This window comes from Rhamphochromis longiceps, linkage group LG17, assembly GCF_057381845.1.
Source record: "Rhamphochromis longiceps isolate RC_006_pf linkage group LG17, R_longiceps_female_GT1.1, whole genome shotgun sequence".
NCBI lineage: Eukaryota > Metazoa > Chordata > Actinopteri > Cichliformes > Cichlidae > Rhamphochromis > Rhamphochromis longiceps.
In genome coordinates, this window is record NC_140573.1 from 7,089,443 (window position 1) to 7,108,096 (window position 18,654).

At 43.6% G+C, this 18,654-nt stretch overlaps 1 protein-coding gene across 1 annotated transcript in view; it reads right to left on the bottom strand.

Moving 5' to 3' along the window:
* Positions 1-18,654, bottom strand: part of cachd1 (cache domain containing 1) — a 109,510-nt gene that overhangs the window by 41,762 nt on the left and 49,094 nt on the right. Inside the window, exon 4 of the mRNA XM_085386207.1 lies at positions 5,805-5,911. Coding sequence (XP_085242333.1) covers positions 5,805-5,911 — 107 coding nt within the window. The remainder of the gene's footprint in view (positions 1-5,804; positions 5,912-18,654) is intronic.

The window sequence follows — 18,654 nt, forward strand, 5'->3', positions numbered from 1 at the left end:
CCACCAAAATGAAGATGTATACAGAATTAATGGACCACCACAGAAAACGAAAGTCGTCCTCTTCCACCGAGCCACCTATGAAGAATGCAAAACTTACAGATTCTTTCACTGGCTCTAGGCGGGTAACACAAGCAACGTTTGACAAGCTTCTGCTTACGTTTGTATGTGAAGCCAACCAACCATTTTCTATAGTTGAGACATCGTCCTTCAAGACTATGATGGAAACCTTGCAAACTCAGTGTACAGTAATGACAAGGAAAACATTGTGCTCAAAAATACAAGAAGCTGCGAAGAACATGAAAAGCATAATCATCAAAAAACTGAGCACTGTGAACTATGTTGCTACCGCAACAGACTGCTGGTCTGCCAGACAGCATAGCTACTTGGGAGTGACTTGTCACTGGATAGATGACATCTCTTTTGAAAGGCATTCTGCTGCACTAGCTTGTAGACCTCTTAAAGGTTTGCATACATTTGATGTTCTTGCTGCAGCATTAGAAGAAATCCATTCAGAGTATCACATCAGAGAAAAAGTGACCAGGACGACAGTGGTTCAAATTTCTTGAAGGCCTTTCAATTATATGGTGAGGAGAAAGAGGAAGAAACAACCAAATGGCAGGAGGATGGTGGGTCTATCCTTGATGATGCAGAAGACAGTGAGTTAGAGGTGGAGTGTCAAGATGTCTTTGCTGTTTTGAATGACAACACAGGTCTGGAGTACCAGCTTCCAAGGCACCAAAAGTGTGCGTGTCATCTACTCAATCTTATATCAACAGTTGATGCCACTGCTGCAGAAGCTACCAATAATACATACAAGAGGCTGTCTCAGAAGAAGCTGAGGAGGCTGGAGTCATCTTGCAAAATGTGTAGACCTCTTGTTGATGCGCTGCGGGACGGGATCCAGAAACGTTTTGGAGAAATAATGAAAGACCCTGAGATGACTGCAGCTGCAATACTTCTACCAAGATTCAGAACATCCTGGTCCACAGAGGGAAGCATCTTAAAAGCTGGTATATTTATCCATTAAATTGTGAGCCACTAGATATTGACTTATAATGACTTTCCTTGTTACTGTAACTTGGGATTATAGTGTTAGTTAGAAACAAACATCTCCGGTGTGATAAAAATCTTTCACCAGTAGCTCGGCAGTCTATACAGCACAGTAATGCACAGACCTAACCATACATCTTTCCACAGGTCTGAACTTTATCAGAAATCAACTAGACACAGAGCTGGATGAGGCCAGCACAAACAGCAGCCTATCTGACGAAGATGTCTTCTTTGGATCCATGGGGTCAGGAAAGCCAGAAGCAGGGGAGCTGGAGAGGTACCTTTCATGTCCATTCACTGGAGTGGATCTATTGCAGAGCTTTCCTCACATCAAGAAGCTGTCAATCAAAGTCAATACAGCTCTTCCTGCATCTGCAGCCTGTGAGAGACTTTTTAGTCAGGCAGGACTCCTGTTCACTGCCAAACAGTCACAGCTTCACAGCAAGAACCTTGAGAGCCAACTGCTGCTGAAGCTTAACCATCATTTCACTGAGTGAAGAAACTATTTATGGGAAAGTGAGCCCTCTTGTATGTACGTCACATCGTGGAAGTTTGTATTTGTCTTTTATAATTGGTTTTAATCTGATTTTAGTGTAGTTTTTATTTGCATCATTTTATTCTGTTTGTATTGCATGTTTTTAGTGTTGTTATATGACATTGTGTTAATCCACTGTGTATATTGAGGTATTTTAGTATACAAAGAACATTTTATAGTTTTGTTAGAATTGCGTTTATCTATTCCTGGTGAATTTTACTGCAGATGTTTGTTTTGTTTCTTGTTTTTAGAATTATTGTTTTATTCCTGCTGTCCACATTGGGGAATAAACTTTTCCTGATTATACCTGTCGCATCTCTGTGCTCTGTGTTTCTGATTCGCTTGCTCCCTCTTTGTATTTAAAAGAACCACCCCTAGTCTGACATTCTTTAGCTTTAGTGTCTACACACATATGTTGAAGTTGCCTCGTTCTAATGTTTTCTGTAGGTACTGGTTAAAAAAGCTTTGTTGTTAAAAACTAATCTGGAAATTAGAATTGTTGTGCCTTATTTTGTTAATGGTTTTACATATATTCTATTTGAAAATACTAAAAATTTGTGCATTTCTTTAAACAAACTAAAAAAAACCAGACATTACAACCAGTTACTCAGTACTTGAGTAGTCTTTTCCGATCCAATCAGCTTTAGATGGCGACTTTTCACTTTTACTTGAGTATCATACTACATGCCATAATTAGTTTAGCTAAAGTCATATGAATGCTGTGTAAGTAGAAGAAAACTGTTATTTGCCAGCTTGTCAAAGATGGCAGATTGCCTCTGGCATGCTAAATATGAGTCAGTATATACAGTGGCACTTAAGTTTAAAGAGAGTTAAAGGTGCTGAAAGAATATCGGTATGTACAAGTGTGCATATACTTCAGATTGATGGATGAATTGTTGTCACATAGCATCTTTAACCTAGACAGTGGCTATAACTTCTTAAAAGACAGCCTACAAAAACACAATTCAGACAAAGGGCCGAAAATGGATTACTCCAACTTGTTGGTACTGATATCTCCAAATCCATCCACCATCTTTCCCTTCAATTCAACAGAAAATGGAAGGTAGGAGGAGAGAGAATGGACAAAATACAATAAACTCTCCAATCAGCCCTCACTCCTCCTTCCTCTAACTTCATTTATCATTCTCTCCCTCTCAATTATCCCTTGCTCTCACCCACACGGGCCCTCCCTCCCCTCTGTGGCTGCTTGTTTAGACTGGGCCGAGACAAATGGAAGGGAATGAATACACTGAGAGTGTGGGGGTCAATGAGGGCTGAATGTGGTGGTGGTGGGGGGGAGGGGTAACATGAACTTGTCGTGACTGACTTGTAAGGAAAATAAAACCCTGACGATGGTGACGTGTTATGAATGGCAGTCATTATGAATGGTTTACAGAAAAAGTACCAGGGTGGGATATTTGGGGAGGGAAAAAGCAATTGGGTGAAGGCAGCAATGAGATGACGGAGATGGGTTATATCCATGGTTTGACTCAGATATGTGGCTAAGTTAGTTAAGAAGTCCTCAGAAAATTTTTGGGATTTTGCAGCAAACATTAGATTAGAAAATATCAATTTGTAGAGCCAAATCTAGGAAGCTTTGAGTAGTAATAATTATTACTCCCAATTCCGCACGATACTGGCTCCACAGAGTTGTTGCTAACACAGTCGCCTAACAAATAAAAGATCTCTGCTTCAGTTAGGGGAGGAGACCCAAAGCCTTTTGGGGTTGTGTCAGGAAGGACTAGCTACTAGGGCAACCCGTGACTAAGGGGCATTATGTGGACATAATAAATGAATGCATTTTTAATTGTTTTTTTTTTTTAAATTGGAAGTTAAATTGATCATTACAACTGGTCAACACAACGTTGGATGGCAATATTTTTAAAATACTTGTAAAAATGTCTCTCACTGATCAGTGAGATTTACCTCTAAGGCCAGCAAAAAATGAAAGTGCAGCTCACTGAATAGCTGGAAGTGATTTTAACAAGTGACTGAGTAAAACTGTAAAGTTAATAGACATCAGGAAACAGGTTCAATATTCTGGAGTCTGTGCATATACTTCTTTTCTGGAAATAGAGAGCGCATGCTAGGGAGCAGAACTGGGGAAAACAAAGCAGCAGGAGGAAAGTTGCCTTTGCCTGCCTTTAGTCAATTTTGTCCATTTTATTCTTAATCAAATACAGAAAGACATGCAGTGCAGACACATATGGGAGTTTTATGTGGTAGTATTCTGCAATGTGCTTATGCAATTTGGAACAAGGCAGGGAGAATGCCATAAAACTACTTTCCATCACTTCTAATAGCTACAAGGGGAGTTTCGAGGTTGCGTACAGCATGTGTGCAATTGCATACAATTGCACCCGATTTATGTGAGCTGATGAAAACAAAACTGAGAAGCCTTTTTTCAACAGGATGATAACACATAAAGTGCGAGTACAACTGCAGATGAGAGATCAAAGTCGAACAGAGTACTTTGGACACAGACAGCTTATTATTTTAATCTGACATCAATTATATATTTTTTAAAAACACTGCAGAGGCAAAGAACACACATTCTTAATTTAAAAACTGGGTGCCATGGCAACTGCTGGCAAATGATTGCCTGCTTCAAATAAAGTCAAAAAATGGCTTTTAAAAGTTTGAATGCTTTAAAAGTTGTGTGTGTCTGTGTGTAATTTGTAGAGATGGCACGATACCACTTTTTTATGTCCGATACCGATACCGATATCATAAATTTGGATATCTGCCGATACCGATATGAATCCGATATAGTGTTTTTTAATCAACAAAACTGTTTTTTTAATATCTTGCTGCATTTTGTATAAGTTCATACTCAAGTTTAAAACAACAACAACTACACTAAAGCTATTCTGTTATACCTATATGCAAAAAAAAAAAATTTCATAGTTCAGCAATACTGATCAATCTAATAAACTTAAACCTGCACCATCCTCCCTATTCTGGTATTTTAAAGAGTACTTAGCGTAAATATTAAGCAACCTAACTAATAGGGTTCCAACTCCCAGCAACAACAAAAATAAATAAATAAAAAATAGGGAACCACCCCTCACGCTCCACCTCATGATGCTTAATCGACGTAATCAACCTTAATTTGATGCAGTGTGAAAAAAAAATGCACAGAAATCAATTATTTTTCAAGAAATATTAAATAGATTCAACATCTTTCTTCAACAAAATTGCAGACTGCACAGATGGTACCTTCCCAACGGAAAAAGTACTATAGCTTACTAGGGTATATATATTAGACTTAATAGTTACTATATACAGTAATTGACTTCTATTCATTTTACATCAAATTAAAACTTTGGGTGTAAGATTCGGATAATTATTTATTAAAAGCTAGACATTTTAAATGAGAATAAGAAAGAAAAGTATGTCTTTGTGCCCCCCTTTCCTTGTTAATGCCCTATCAGCCCCCCTGGCTAAACTTTGCTAGATCCGCCCCTGCACAGTTACCAGCCGTCAGCTACGTAGAAAAAGATCCTCGAGTAGAAAGTAATAATAAATAAATTCTAACAACAGCTTATCAAGCTTAAACGTGCTGCTGTTGTTCAGCCGCTGGTTTCCTCTTTCTGGTGCAAAGTGGGCCAAAAACAAACCAGAGACACGGACTCGCGACAGAAAAGCCGATCAGCTGATCATTAAGCAGTTTCATGATTGAAGTAGCAGCCAGAAGAGGCAGTCGCTCCATATATCGTTTGGTAAGCTTAACGCAGGAATGCTTTACAAACATTCAGAGATGGACTTACACACTTGCTTTACTTCTCTCGGGGATAACTTTGTCGGAGATGAAATGCCGGGTTGCCATCGAAGCTCCACATGCTATCCAGACCACCAACAGGTCCCGCATGCCACAGCCGCTCTATCACGTGATGCATACGGCTCCGACGTGCTAACGTTCTGAGGTGAGTTACGGCGTGTTGCAAGTTTTGTGAGGTGCTTTCGTGATATTTAATGGATCGGATTACATTTTTTATTTTTCTCCAATATCCGATCCAGTAATTTAGGTCAGTATCGGACCGATACCGATACGTAATATCGGATCGGTCCATCTCTAGTAATTTGTTAAAGCAGGCCAGCTCATGGACTACCAAATGATAGTTCCCTCATTGGATCTGTATGTACCGTGTGTGTGTGTGTGTGTGTGTGTGTGTGTGTGTGTGTGTGTGTGTGTGTGTGTGTGTGTGTGTCAACAGACCTGAGTTGAGGTCCCGTCCGGGGTTGAAAGCTCGGTTGTTGACGGTGGGGGAAAGTCTGTCACAGCAGATGGTCTTGGAGACATTGATATTGAAGTTTCCATCAAACCTAAATGCACACAAACAGGCAACATTTGAGAATTTATAGAGCGTGTGTCCAACTCATTTGTTGTTGGAGCTGCTCTGGCTTTTCTCTCAGCACAGATTTACAACTGCTCCACCACTTTACTTCCTATAAAACGAAAACCTGCAGATGTGCACACAGAGCTCATCAGACTTTAGAGAATTGCTTGTCGGCCTGCTAAATATTGATATTTACCAAGATCTACATAAATTGCACAATTAATAAAAGATATATGGCATGTGGAGACATAAGATCAATGAACATGAAACGTCAGCTGAAACTAATAGATTATGCTTTCTTATATTTGAGCTACACTACATCACTAACTGAATCATTTGTTGCTCAGACCTCTAAAGCTGAAGTTTCAGCTAGTGAACAATACTTTTCATGGAAAACTGCTTGATTCCCGCTTTTTCCTCTAACAAAGCTAATGCCCAGTTCCCTGAATACATATGAATGTGATTCTAAGAAGGGCCGTCGGCCTAATTGGATGATTCAAAGCATCTGTTAAAGCGCCCCAACGTCTGCTGTTTGTCTCCATGTCAGACGTTTCATTTTTCCCCTCATTCCCCCCCCCAGTGTCATTTTGAACAAAACACTACAGTGACCACAGTGAAAATGCAGCTTTTCTGTGGTTGTGGAATACACACTTACCAGCCACTTTGTTAGTTACACCTGTTCAACTGCTTGTTACTGCAAACATCTAATTAGCCAATCACACAGCAGCAACTCAACATGTTTAGGCAAGTAGACATGGTCAAGGCGACTTAATGAAGTCCAAATCAACCATCAGAATGGAGAAGAAAGGTGATTTAAGTAACTACAAAAAAAGACATGGTTGTTGGTGCCAGACCCACTGTCCTGGGTATTTTAGAAACTGCTGATCCACTGGGATTTTCCCCACACTGCCACCCTACGGTTTACAGAGAATAATCTGAATAAGAGAAAAAAATCCAGAGTGTGCCAGTTTGCTGAGCGAAAATGCCATGGTGACATCAGAGTAGAATGGTCAGACTACTTTGAGCTGATAGGAAGCCAAAAGCAAGCTACAACTTAAGCTGCACGCTGAACCTTGAAGCAGATGAGCTACGGCTGCAGAAGACCACACAGATTGCTACTCCTGTCAGCTGTTACGAACTTGTATGTCCGTGTGTTTGTTTGTGCAGGTGCTGTGTTTTTGTCTATGTTAATTTAGCTGTGCCAGGGCCCTGTTCCGATTGGTGCGTGGACTTACTGCCCCGGCGTGATTGGATCCAGCTGGAGGACCCGCCCAATAAAAGGAGGCTGGAGTGCTACAGCGGGAGAGGTCCTCGCGTCTCTCCTCATCACCCAGCAGTAGTCCTGTGGTAGCCGCTGGCTGCAGTATACGTGCGAGAATTGTGGAAGTGGAGTGGGTAGGGGTGAGCTGCCGTTTATTTTGATCACCCGTTTTCTCCTGTTTTTGAGTTGGTTAAGGAGGTCAGACTCTGTCTTTATTTTGACTTTATTTTGGTGAGGTCAGGGGTGCGGGATTTGTGTAGGTTTGTTTTGTTTATTGTTTTGGCCTTGGCTCACCCTGAAGTGTTGACACTCCCGTTTTGGTTCTCTTTATTCACCTTGTAAATAAATCACTTCACATCTAACGGATTTGTTGCGTGTGACTGCTTGGGTCTTGGGGAGGGAAGCGAGTGCCTCGCTCATGTTATGGCCTGGCCCTAGACGGGTCGTAACATGAATTGGGGGCTCGTCCTCTGCCTTTTTCTGTGGGTTTTTGCGTGTGTTTGGTCTGTTGGCGGTTTTCTTGGGTGTGGGGGTGGTAGGTGTGTGGAATTATGGAGTTTTCTTTGGATGATTTTGTTACTTCGCCTTCGTGGGATAGAATTGTGAAGTGCAGGAAAGCGGATTTGCTTATCATTGCTAGTTGTTATGACGTTCAAGTGTCCTATGGTGCCCGCAAAGCGGTGGTTAGGGACGCTTTGTGTGCAGAGTTGGTGGAGCGAGGCGTTCTTCCTGCCCCGCAGGCAGCTGTAGAGCAGCCTGATGGCGGGGGTGTGAAGGTGGCTCCGGAGGCTGAGCCGGGGTCGGATGCCAAAGGGCCTGTTAACGTGCTACCAGCCGAGGCGGACTCTGATGCGGCTGAGGCGGGCTCTGACACAGCCGAGGCGGACCCTGATGCTGCTGGGGCGAAGCCTGAAGCAGCTGAGTCTGGTACGGCCGGGGAACCCCTGGCGGGGCGGTCTACGGAAGATCTCCGTTTGACCCTCCGTATTAGGGAGGTGGAAGCCCGTGCTAAAGAGCTTGAGGTACAAGCAATGCACCTCCGTGTCAGAGCTTTGGAGCTGGAGCGAAAGCCCTCCACATCTGCCTCTAGTCATCCTAGTACGTCCACCGCGGTCCCGACAGGTTTTGACATCACCAAACACGTTAAACTGGTTCCCCCGTTTCGTGAGGCCGAAGTGGATTCCTATTTTAACGCTTTTGAGCGTATAGCGGCCGCGTTAAGTTGGCCGAAGGAATTTTGGCCGCTGCTGTTACAATGCAAATTGGTTGGCAAAGCCCAGGAGGTGTGTACCAGTTTATCAATTGAAGATAGCCTGGATTATGACGTCATGAAGAAGACTGTGTTGCAGGCATATGAGCTCGTCCCAGAAGCCTACCGTCAAAAATTTAGGAAGTGTGAAAAAACCGCCAATCAGACATTTGTGGAGTTTGCCCGTGAGAAAAGTCGCCTGTTTGAACGATGGTTGCAGGCCAGTAAAGCACAGGATTTCGAGGGGCTGAAAGAGCTTCTTTTGTTAGAGGAATTCAAAAAATGTTTGCCGGACCAAGTAGTTATTTATCTGAATGAGCAAAAGGTGCCCTCACTTGCTAAAGCGGCAGTGATGGCTGATGAGTTTACTCTCACCCACAAAACTATATTTTCAGCCGCTGTCTCACAGAATATTAGGGTGGGACAGGAAAGGAAGATAAAGTCACCAAAGATAGGACTGAAAGATAGACGGGAGGATGGTGTTAATCGCGACTGTTTTTATTGTCGCGGACCCGGACATCTAATCGCTGCCTGTCCTGCGCTCCGGAGGAAAGAGCAGCGCAAAGGCTCTAGAAATCCAGCGGGCGTAGGTCTCATCAAAGTTGTCCCTTTGCCTAAATCGCATTCCACTCTCACCCGTGATTTGCACCATGTGGATGCAGAAATAGAGCCACGTTTTAAACCGTTCATCACGAAAGGCTTTGTTTCTGTGACGGGAGAAGAGGGGGACAAAGTGCCTGTTACTATTCTTCGGGACACAGGTGCGCATCAGTCGTTTATGTTGGATAGTGTACTACCATTGTCAGATAAAACTGCTTGTGATTCGGATGTGTTGGTTTGGGGAATTAAGATGAGCGTTCTTCGGGCGCCGTTACACAAAGTCCATTTACATTCGCCCGTGAAAACGGGGCATGTCAAAGTTGCGGTGAGCTCCCAGTTGCCGATTAAAGGGGTTTCGTTTATTTTAGGAAATGACTTGGCTGGTGGGACAGTTTTCCCACCGCCTGAAGTGGTGGAAACGCCTATTTCTTCTGTCACTGAGGTTGCCGCCCCTTTGTTAAATGTGTTTCCTGTTTGTGCAATCACTCGTGCGCAGTCACGCAAATTTGATGACGTTATGGATGTTGCTGACACGTTTATGGCGATGCCAGACGAGAGAATATCTCCCAGCCGTGAGAGTGACAGAACAAAAAGCGATGTGATGAAACTTATGCCAGAGCTGGATGAGAAATTGAATAGGGATGCATTGATAACCGCTCAGCAGAATGACTCATCACTGGCTCCCTGTTTTCTATCTGCAGCTAAGAGTGCAGGAAGTGAATCACCCACTTCTTATTTTTTGCGAGATGGAGTTCTTATGAGGAGGTGGTCCTCTGACCGGTGTGGTTTGCCTGGTGCTACGCAGGTGGTGGTGCCGAAGCCACATCGAGGGCAGGTGCTTAGCCTAGCGCATGATGCCAGCATGGCTGGACATCTTGGGGTGAATAAAACATATCATCGGGTGTTGCGCAACTTCTTTTGGCCAGGGTTGAAAGCTGATGTGGTGGCATATTGCCGTACCTGTACCACATGTCAGATGGCGGGGAAACCTAACAGACCCATTCCACCTGCTCCGTTACATCCTATTCCAGTAATAGGTGAGCCGTTTGAAAAAGTAATATTGGATTGTGTGGGTCCCCTGCCAAAAACCAAATCCGGACACCAATACATACTTACAATAATGTGTTCAGCAACAAGGTACCCAGAGGCAATTCCACTACGCACGCTGAAAGCAAAACCGGTGCTAAAAGCACTACTTAAATTTTTCTCTACTTTCGGACTTCCAAAGGTTGTTCAAACAGACCAAGGAACGAATTTCACCTCAAAAATATTTGCACAGGTTGTGAAGGAGTTGCACATAAATCATGTAAAATCCAGTCCATACCACCCGGAAAGTCAAGGTGCTCTGGAAAGATTCCATCAAACCCTCAAAGCTATGCTGCGCAAGTTCTGCGCGGGGTCGGATAGAGAATGGGATGAGGGTCTGCCGTTATTGTTGTTTGCAGTCAGAGAAGTCACTCAGGAATCCTTGGGATTCAGTCCGATGGATCTGGTGTTTGGACACGTGGTCCGCGGTCCCCTCCGCCTTCTGAAGGAGAGGTGGTTGTCAGAAACTTCTGAAACTCAGCATAATGTTCTGGATTATGTTAGCGGACTTCGGGAAAAGCTTCACCTTGCATGTCAGTTAGCTCGAGAGAATCTGTCACATACGCAAGCTAAAATGAAAACTCGCTATGATAAAAAGCTGTTTGCAGAAGTTTTCAGCCGGGAGAGAAAGTGTTGGTGTTGTTGCCTGTGGTAGGGTCCAGCTTATCAGCTCAGTTCGCTGGCCCATATGTGGTGGAACAAAAACCCAGTGACAACAACTATGTGATCCAGACCCCAGACCGCCGGAGAAAGTCTAGGGTTTGTCATATTAATCTGTTAAAATCGTTTCACTCGAGGAGTCCTTCGGGTGCGCCGTCTCCAGTGTGCGCCGCTAGTACGGTTTCTCCCTATGAACCCTCTGATGACGGGCTACTCCAGAAAAGTGAAGCGCTGGGTAGCGGCCGGTTGAAAAATTCGGAGATCTTAAATGATTTAGACACATATTTAGTCCACCTGTCTGAACCCGCTCGAGCTGACATCACTGATCTGATAGAAAAGAACTTATCACTTTTTTCTGATCACCCTCGTCAAACTGCGGTCCTGTGCCACGATATTGATGTGGAAGGACGTAAACCGATTAAGCAACATGCTTACCGAGTGAACCCAGTGAAAAGGGCGATAATGCAGAAGGAAGTTGACTATCTCTTAGAACACGGTTTAGCCTTTCCGAGCGCCAGCGCATGGAGTTCGCCGTGTGTGCTAGTACCAAAATCCGACAACACTCCTCGGTTTTGTAATGATTACAGGAAAGTTAACGCTGTTACCAAACCTGATTCATTTCCTCTTCCTAGAATGGAGGATTGTATTGATAGAGTGGGATCGGCATCGTTTGTAACCAAACTTGATTTGTTAAAAGGTTACTGGCAAGTACCTTTAACTCCCCGAGCCTCTGAAATATCTGCTTTTGTTACACCGGACCATTTTCTCCAGTATACGGTTATGCCGTTTGGGTTGCGTAATGCACCCGCTACATTCCAGCGCCTTATGGCCAAAGTACTGGCGGGCGTGAATAACTGCGATGCCTACCTGGACGATGTTGTCATTTACTCATCCACCTGGTCTGACCACTTACAAACACTCTCTCTTGTTTTCAGCCGTTTTCAGGAGGCCTCGCTTACGTTGAACCTAGCCAAATGTGAATTTGGCAGAGCCACCGTCACATATCTGGGAAAACAGGTGGGTCAGGGACAGATACTGCCGGTGACCGCGAAAATACAGGCGATCGTTGAGTTTCCAGTCCCACAAACGAGAAGGGCGCTGCGCCGATTTCTAGGAATGTGTGGTTATTATAGAGGGTTTTGTAAGAACTTTGCCACTGTCGTCGTTCCTCTCACCGATTTGATCAGTCCGAAGAAGCCTTTTGTGTGGACGCCTGTTTGTCAGACTGCTTTCGAGTCTGCGAAAGCATTACTGTGCAGTTCCCCTGTTCTTACGGCCCCGAATTTCATGTCCCCTTTCAAGCTCGAGGTTGACGCTAGTGCGGTTGGTGCAGGAGCTGTCCTTATGCAGGAAGACCATTGCGGCGTGGATCGCCCAATTTGTTACTTCTCAAAAAAATTCAACAAACATCAGATGAACTACAGTACCATTGAAAAGGAAGCCCTTGCCTTGTTGTTAGCCCTACAACATTTCGAGGTGTATATCGGATCCAGCTCTATCCCTGTTCAAGTGTTCACTGACCATAACCCATTGGTTTTTCTCTCCCAGATGCAGAACTCAAATCAGAGACTTATGCGTTGGTCCCTTCTCTTGCAAGACTTCAACCTGCAGATTAGGCATAAGAAAGGGACGGAAAATGTCATCGCGGATGCCCTGTCGAGAGCAATTTTGTAGTCTAGGATTAAACACTAGAAGGATTGTTTAATTCTTATGGAAGGGGGTGTTACGAACTTGTATGTCCGTGTGTTTGTTTGTGCAGGTGCTGTGTTTTTGTCTATGTTAATTTAGCTGTGCCAGGGCCCTGTTCCGATTGGTGCGTGGACTTACTGCCCCGGCGTGATTGGATCCAGCTGGAGGACCCGCCCAATAAAAGGAGGCTGGAGTGCTACAGCGGGAGAGGTCCTCGCGTCTCTCCTCATCACCCAGCAGTAGTCCTGTGGTAGCCGCTGGCTGCAGTATACGTGCGAGAATTGTGGAAGTGGAGTGGGTAGGGGTGAGCTGCCGTTTATTTTGATCACCCGTTTTCTCCTGTTTTTGAGTTGGTTAAGGAGGTCAGACTCTGTCTTTATTTTGACTTTATTTTGGTGAGGTCAGGGGTGCGGGATTTGTGTAGGTTTGTTTTGTTTATTGTTTTGGCCTTGGCTCACCCTGAAGTGTTGACACTCCCGTTTTGGTTCTCTTTATTCACCTTGTAAATAAATCACTTCACATCTAACGGATTTGTTGCGTGTGACTGCTTGGGTCTTGGGGAGGGAAGCGAGTGCCTCGCTCATGTTATGGCCTGGCCCTAGACGGGTCGTAACACAGCTAAGAACAGGAAACTGACGCTGCAGCTTGCATAAGCTCACAAAAATTGGACACAAAAGTGTGAAAACATTGCCTGTTCGGATGAGTCTCGCTTTCTACTGTGACATTCAGATGGCAGGGTCAGAATTTGACATAAACCACACAAAAACACGAATCTATGCTGCCAGGCTAATGATAGTGGTCGTGTAATTGTGTGGGGGATATTTTCTTGGCACACTTTGAAGCACTGAGCACCAACTGAGCATCATTTAAACACCACATTCTACCTACATATTGTTCCTGACCGTCAAACCCCTTATGAGCACAGTGTACCCATCATCTGATGGTTACTGCACTTAAACATGCCAAGTCAACATCTCAGTCTGGTTTCTTGAACACATGAGCACCGTTGGGATGTGGCATAAAGGGAGATTCACAATATGGATGTGCAGCCAAGAACTCCGCAGCAACTGTGTGATTCTATCGACTCAATATGGATCAAAATCCATGAGGAATGTTTCCAGCATCGTGTGGCATCTGTGTGAAGAAGAAAGGAAGGCAGTTCTGAAAGCAAAAAATGTGTGAATTGGGGGGGGGTGGGGGGGGGGGGGTGTCTAACAGTACTAGCCAGGGGTATCTAATAAAATGTCTATGGGAGCACAGTTGGTAAATTTATGTGCATGTACAATGATAAGGTTGGAGCAAAGTAGAGTTTTTACAGCCTGACAGGGTACAACGTTGACTGCTCAAGCAACATGTTTGTTTAAGTCAAATACTACCTAAGATGAAGTAACACTATGCAGAAATTGAGAAATGAACAGGAATCACTTCTTTTCTTTTTTTTGGCAGAGTTAGTTATCGCTATGCATCAGTGCAGTTTAACAAAAACACAAATATGACACAAATGTGAAAATTCAAATGTAAATAGGCTTTAAACATATATATACACAATTACAATGGGTGCACGCTAACAAAACAGTAACGACAGTCGAGCCAATTAATACCAGTGTCTGACATTCCGAGTTCAGCTTAAGGTTATGCTCAACATGTGAAGAGATTAAAGTGGAAAAGAATGGTGGGTGGGCTCAGAGAAGAAATGCTGACAATAACCGCCTCCATCATTTACATCAACAAAGCAAACTTCCAAACAAACAGAACCGCAGAAATGTTTGGTCACCGTATTGTTCTCAAGCCCTTGTGACACTTTGTGATACATGTCAACATTTAATGAGGCCGCAGATTTGAACTTTCTCCGCCCAAACCAGACCAAGTAGCCGATAAAGAAGGATGCATTGTGTGTAAAAGGGCTATGAAAATAACAATTTATCTTATTTCTTAGGTGTTTTCAACCTCTGCTGCCACGCTGACGGCGTATGCGGCCAAACGGAAGAAGACAGTCTATATTCTTAGCAGCATGCACAGCGTGGTTCAGACTGATAACACCACCAAAAGGAAGCCAAACACTGTCACCCTTTACAACAAAACAAAGTGTGGCGTGGATGTGATGGACCAGATGGTTCGGGAGTACACTGTCCGCAAAGGAACACGGCGCTGGCCAGTCGCCGTGTTTTATAACATGATTGACATGGCAGCACTGAATGCACATGTGCTGTATCAAGCATGCACCGGGACGAAGGAAAGACGGGTGGACTTCCTGGTGGCGCTTGCAACAGAGTTGGCTCACTCTCATGTAGCTGCGAAGAAGGCAAGAAAAGATCAGTTGCTTCGGGCAGAACCCTCCACACCTAGCCCTGGAAAAAGAGCCACGTGTCAGGTCAAACACAAATGCAAGAAAAATCAGGCCACTGTGCGATGTGTTCACTGCAAAAGATACACATGTGGTAAATGCAGACTACAGGTACCATGGCAGTGCCAGGATTGTGAGTGATTGCTGACAATGTTGAATTATTTGTAAATATGTGTACAAATGGTTGGTTTTTTGTACTGTTTTTATCAATAAATGTCAGCAACAAAGGACATACACCCATGTGTGTTGATTTCTCCCCAAGATGGCAAACTGAAACACTCCACTCCCCCACCCCCACTCCCCTCCCTCCAGAATTCCTACTTAACAGCCTAATATACATATGAATGACTAGCCAATTTAGCTTCCACTTCCACCATTTGACTGCTCTCCGGGTTTTATAGGTAGGAATCCCTAAAATGATGGCTCGCGGGGGTTTAAGTGTTAACCAGGAAATGTAAGCAGATATGTGGGCCAGACCATCTTCAGTATTTATAGTGTCTGCTCCTTATCTTTTTTGAGGGCCTTAAAAAAAAGAAAGCGCTCTAGATGGTGGTGGTGAAAACGGAGCAAGGCTTCGGGGTCTGACTGATCTAACACAGTGGAAAAATGAGTGGGAAAAGGGGAAATTTTGGCAAAATTGTGATAAGAGTGCACTAGTGTTCCCAAAATGCAGATTCTTGACTGTTAGCAATCAGGGATAAGACTGATGTCATCAGTCCAAAAAAGGATAAGCAGCATTCTTTTATCTCAAATCACAATGAGCTTTTAAAAAGCCAATTAAAAATAAAAACTCTTGGAATTCATCATTTCCTACACAGCTGCTTGTTTTTTCTTCCTCATTAGGCCTAGCTCTTTAACAAGTCCCCACTGGAACCTGGTGTGATGCGGCTCTACGACGGCACTGTCCTTGAGCGCACAAAAGCCCAAAAGTATTAAAGATGTCAAAAAATGAAACGTCGCACATGACCTATCAGTTCTTTCTCACCTGTTTCAGCGCCCAGCGACAGCCTAAAATGAGCTACATGTACTGTTCACTCTAAATGCTGGTTTCTGCCATACCCACAAAACGGGGGGTGGGGGGTATGCAGAGTAGCAGGCTGTTCTGCACCGCACCAAGCTTTGGTGCTTTGATCCATGCCTCCAAGTGGACCTTGCCAACCCCCCCACCCTCATCTGGGTTAGCAACATACAACCACACGTGTGCACACTTTTTGGCTCCCTCTGCTTGCAGACCTGGCACTGGCCGTTGCTGATTGACGGGTCCTGTGATGTACAGGCTGCATTTGAACTCCGCTCATTTAGAGTCCCACAAGGCCAAAGTCATTACTATTCTCCTTCAACGCACTCTGCATAGAAGGGGTGGGCAGAGACGCTCGGCGAAATGTGTGCCAGATAAAAAATACATTTGCAGCTGCTTTGAATTCCACATCAAAAAACATGCGAAAAAGAGAGAGGGAGAGCTGGGAGGAGAGCTCCGAGTCTGATCAGACATCTTAATGAGGGCAGAGAAATCCGTTTTCCAAAAAGGTCGGACACGCACACACATTTTTTATATTTCATATATATTTTAATATGCATGTATACATATACACACACAAAAACCGACAGTGATAATCTATCAAACTATCACCCAATATTGTTACAAGGCCTCTGCACAATCCTTTACATTATTCTTACATTTAATAAGCTTATTAACAAATGCAGAGGTGTGTTCTACAGTTACAAAATCATCAGTAACAATCACCTTTTTTCTTACTGGGGCCGAGTTTGTACCAAAACCAACCCTCCCATTTCCCTCCTTCACAGACTAAAATGGGCAGACTCTTCTAAATAAGGCAGCACCTGCCGTTTTCCAGCCATTTTTAAAATCTATTATATTAAGTTGCCCCCTGCTGCAAGAGCCACGTATATCCGCAAAGCAGGCAGTCCCAAGCCATTCAAAACGCCCAGTGAGAATAATTACCTTGAAGGGGCTTGCTGTTGCGCGAGCCCCAACGTCAAGAGTAATACCACTCCTAATGTGTTTGCAGTCCCTCGGCGGTAGCAGCGGTAAAGCTGGCAACAAGCTAGCAGGAGAATTGAGAGCGCTTGAAGACACGTTCGTGTATCTGGCTCTCAATGGCAGCTCTACCGAAACGGATTCAAATGAAATATCAATAGACAGAATTGATTTTGGAGGAAAGTGTGGTGTATAGAAACTACTCTACAACAGGGGACACAGCCTGAAGTGAATTTTTGATGCTATGCATTTGCATTGCATAGACTGCACTAAAGCAAGATGTGTCTCTGGTGTCCCCCGTGTATGAAAATGAGTGTGGACAAGTATTACCAACACCTCAAAACACACGTGCCTTTACCAAGAACTTCAAAAATAAAAAAATCCCTAAAGCAATGACAAGAAAAACATGAATCTTTTACTACAAAAACTTTGATTTACTGTAGGGTACTACACTGAACTGTATTAGTCTATACAGCTGTATATGATCAATTCATAATTCGGTACAAAAAACTATGAATGTGGGAGAAATGTTGCTTGCAATAATGCCAAAATAGCAGGTTGCTACTAAGTGTAGGCTTATAAAAAGCAGAGATCACTTTTTCAGTCCAGGGAAATTCTGTGTCCAAATGTGGCCTGTTCAGTAAGTAATAGGGTATGACTCGATGAATCCGTTGCCAGTTTGTAATGATTGTCATGCTCCTCTGCTACGCTGCTCACAAGAGCAACTGCTGAGAAATGTAAGCGCAGGGTTATTGTCAATCAGAGCTACATCAGAATTCACATGTTTACAGTTTGCAGCCACCAAGTGAGTCACATCACATACAGGAAGAACCAAAGAGTGGCAGGGGTAAAAAAATAAATAAAATAAAGTTTCATTTTGCTCATGAATAAGTTAAATACACTCACCAGCTTACAAGCTTATTTTCCAGCGTGTACTGCGGAACAAGTCAGGACAACTGCCAGACTTAGATGTACTAATATTTATCATGTATACAGGGGTGTGTCCCACAGAATACATACGATCAAAATAGGGATGGGCCGAATAACTGGGATACTGGGGTGTTGATTTAGACACACAGAGTTGGATAACTGAATTTGTTGTCAAAGACTTTTCCTTACACTTCACAAGTGCTTCTAGTAAAATCCTCAAAGCCCAAACGCTCTATTCAACATTTAACGGGAGTGTTTTTTAGGCTGACTGCATAGCTGTGCACCTACACGCATAGTAACTGTTTTTTGTTTGTTTGGTGAAGAGAAAAAAATCTAACCACCACGCCTCTAGTTATTTATATGCAGTGATAACAAGGGAAACAGGGTTGTGTCTTTTAGTCATATTAGTTGCCAATTTTCAGTCAACTTGCACGCTAATTGGCTTCAAGGTGGACATGGAAAGCTTTACTAGGCTGTTTGATTTGCTATTGTAAATGAGCTGCTGGCTACAGCTTGGCGCACTACTCCAAAAATGATGTCACATGTGGTCTTTAATAAGCACCAACGTTTAGGAGATTTCACTGCACTACTTTTCAAGTGCTCGGGAATAGCAACACTGACTAAAAACACATTCATATTAGGGATCTAATGGAAAAAGTACTTTAATGATGAAAATATGCACACACACAACACACACAAATTGGGGGGTTCTATTCTAGTTCTTGGATTATTCTTTTGGTTGGGAGACTTGACGAGAAATGTGAGATCTTGGAGAAAAAGAAGAAAATGATTGCATCTAAGTAGTTTGTCCATAACACCTTTTAATGGTTTAAATCAGGTTTGTCAAACATGGGGTCCAGGGGACAGAAATCAGCCAGGCAAAGACTCAAATATGGGCCACTGGACATCTT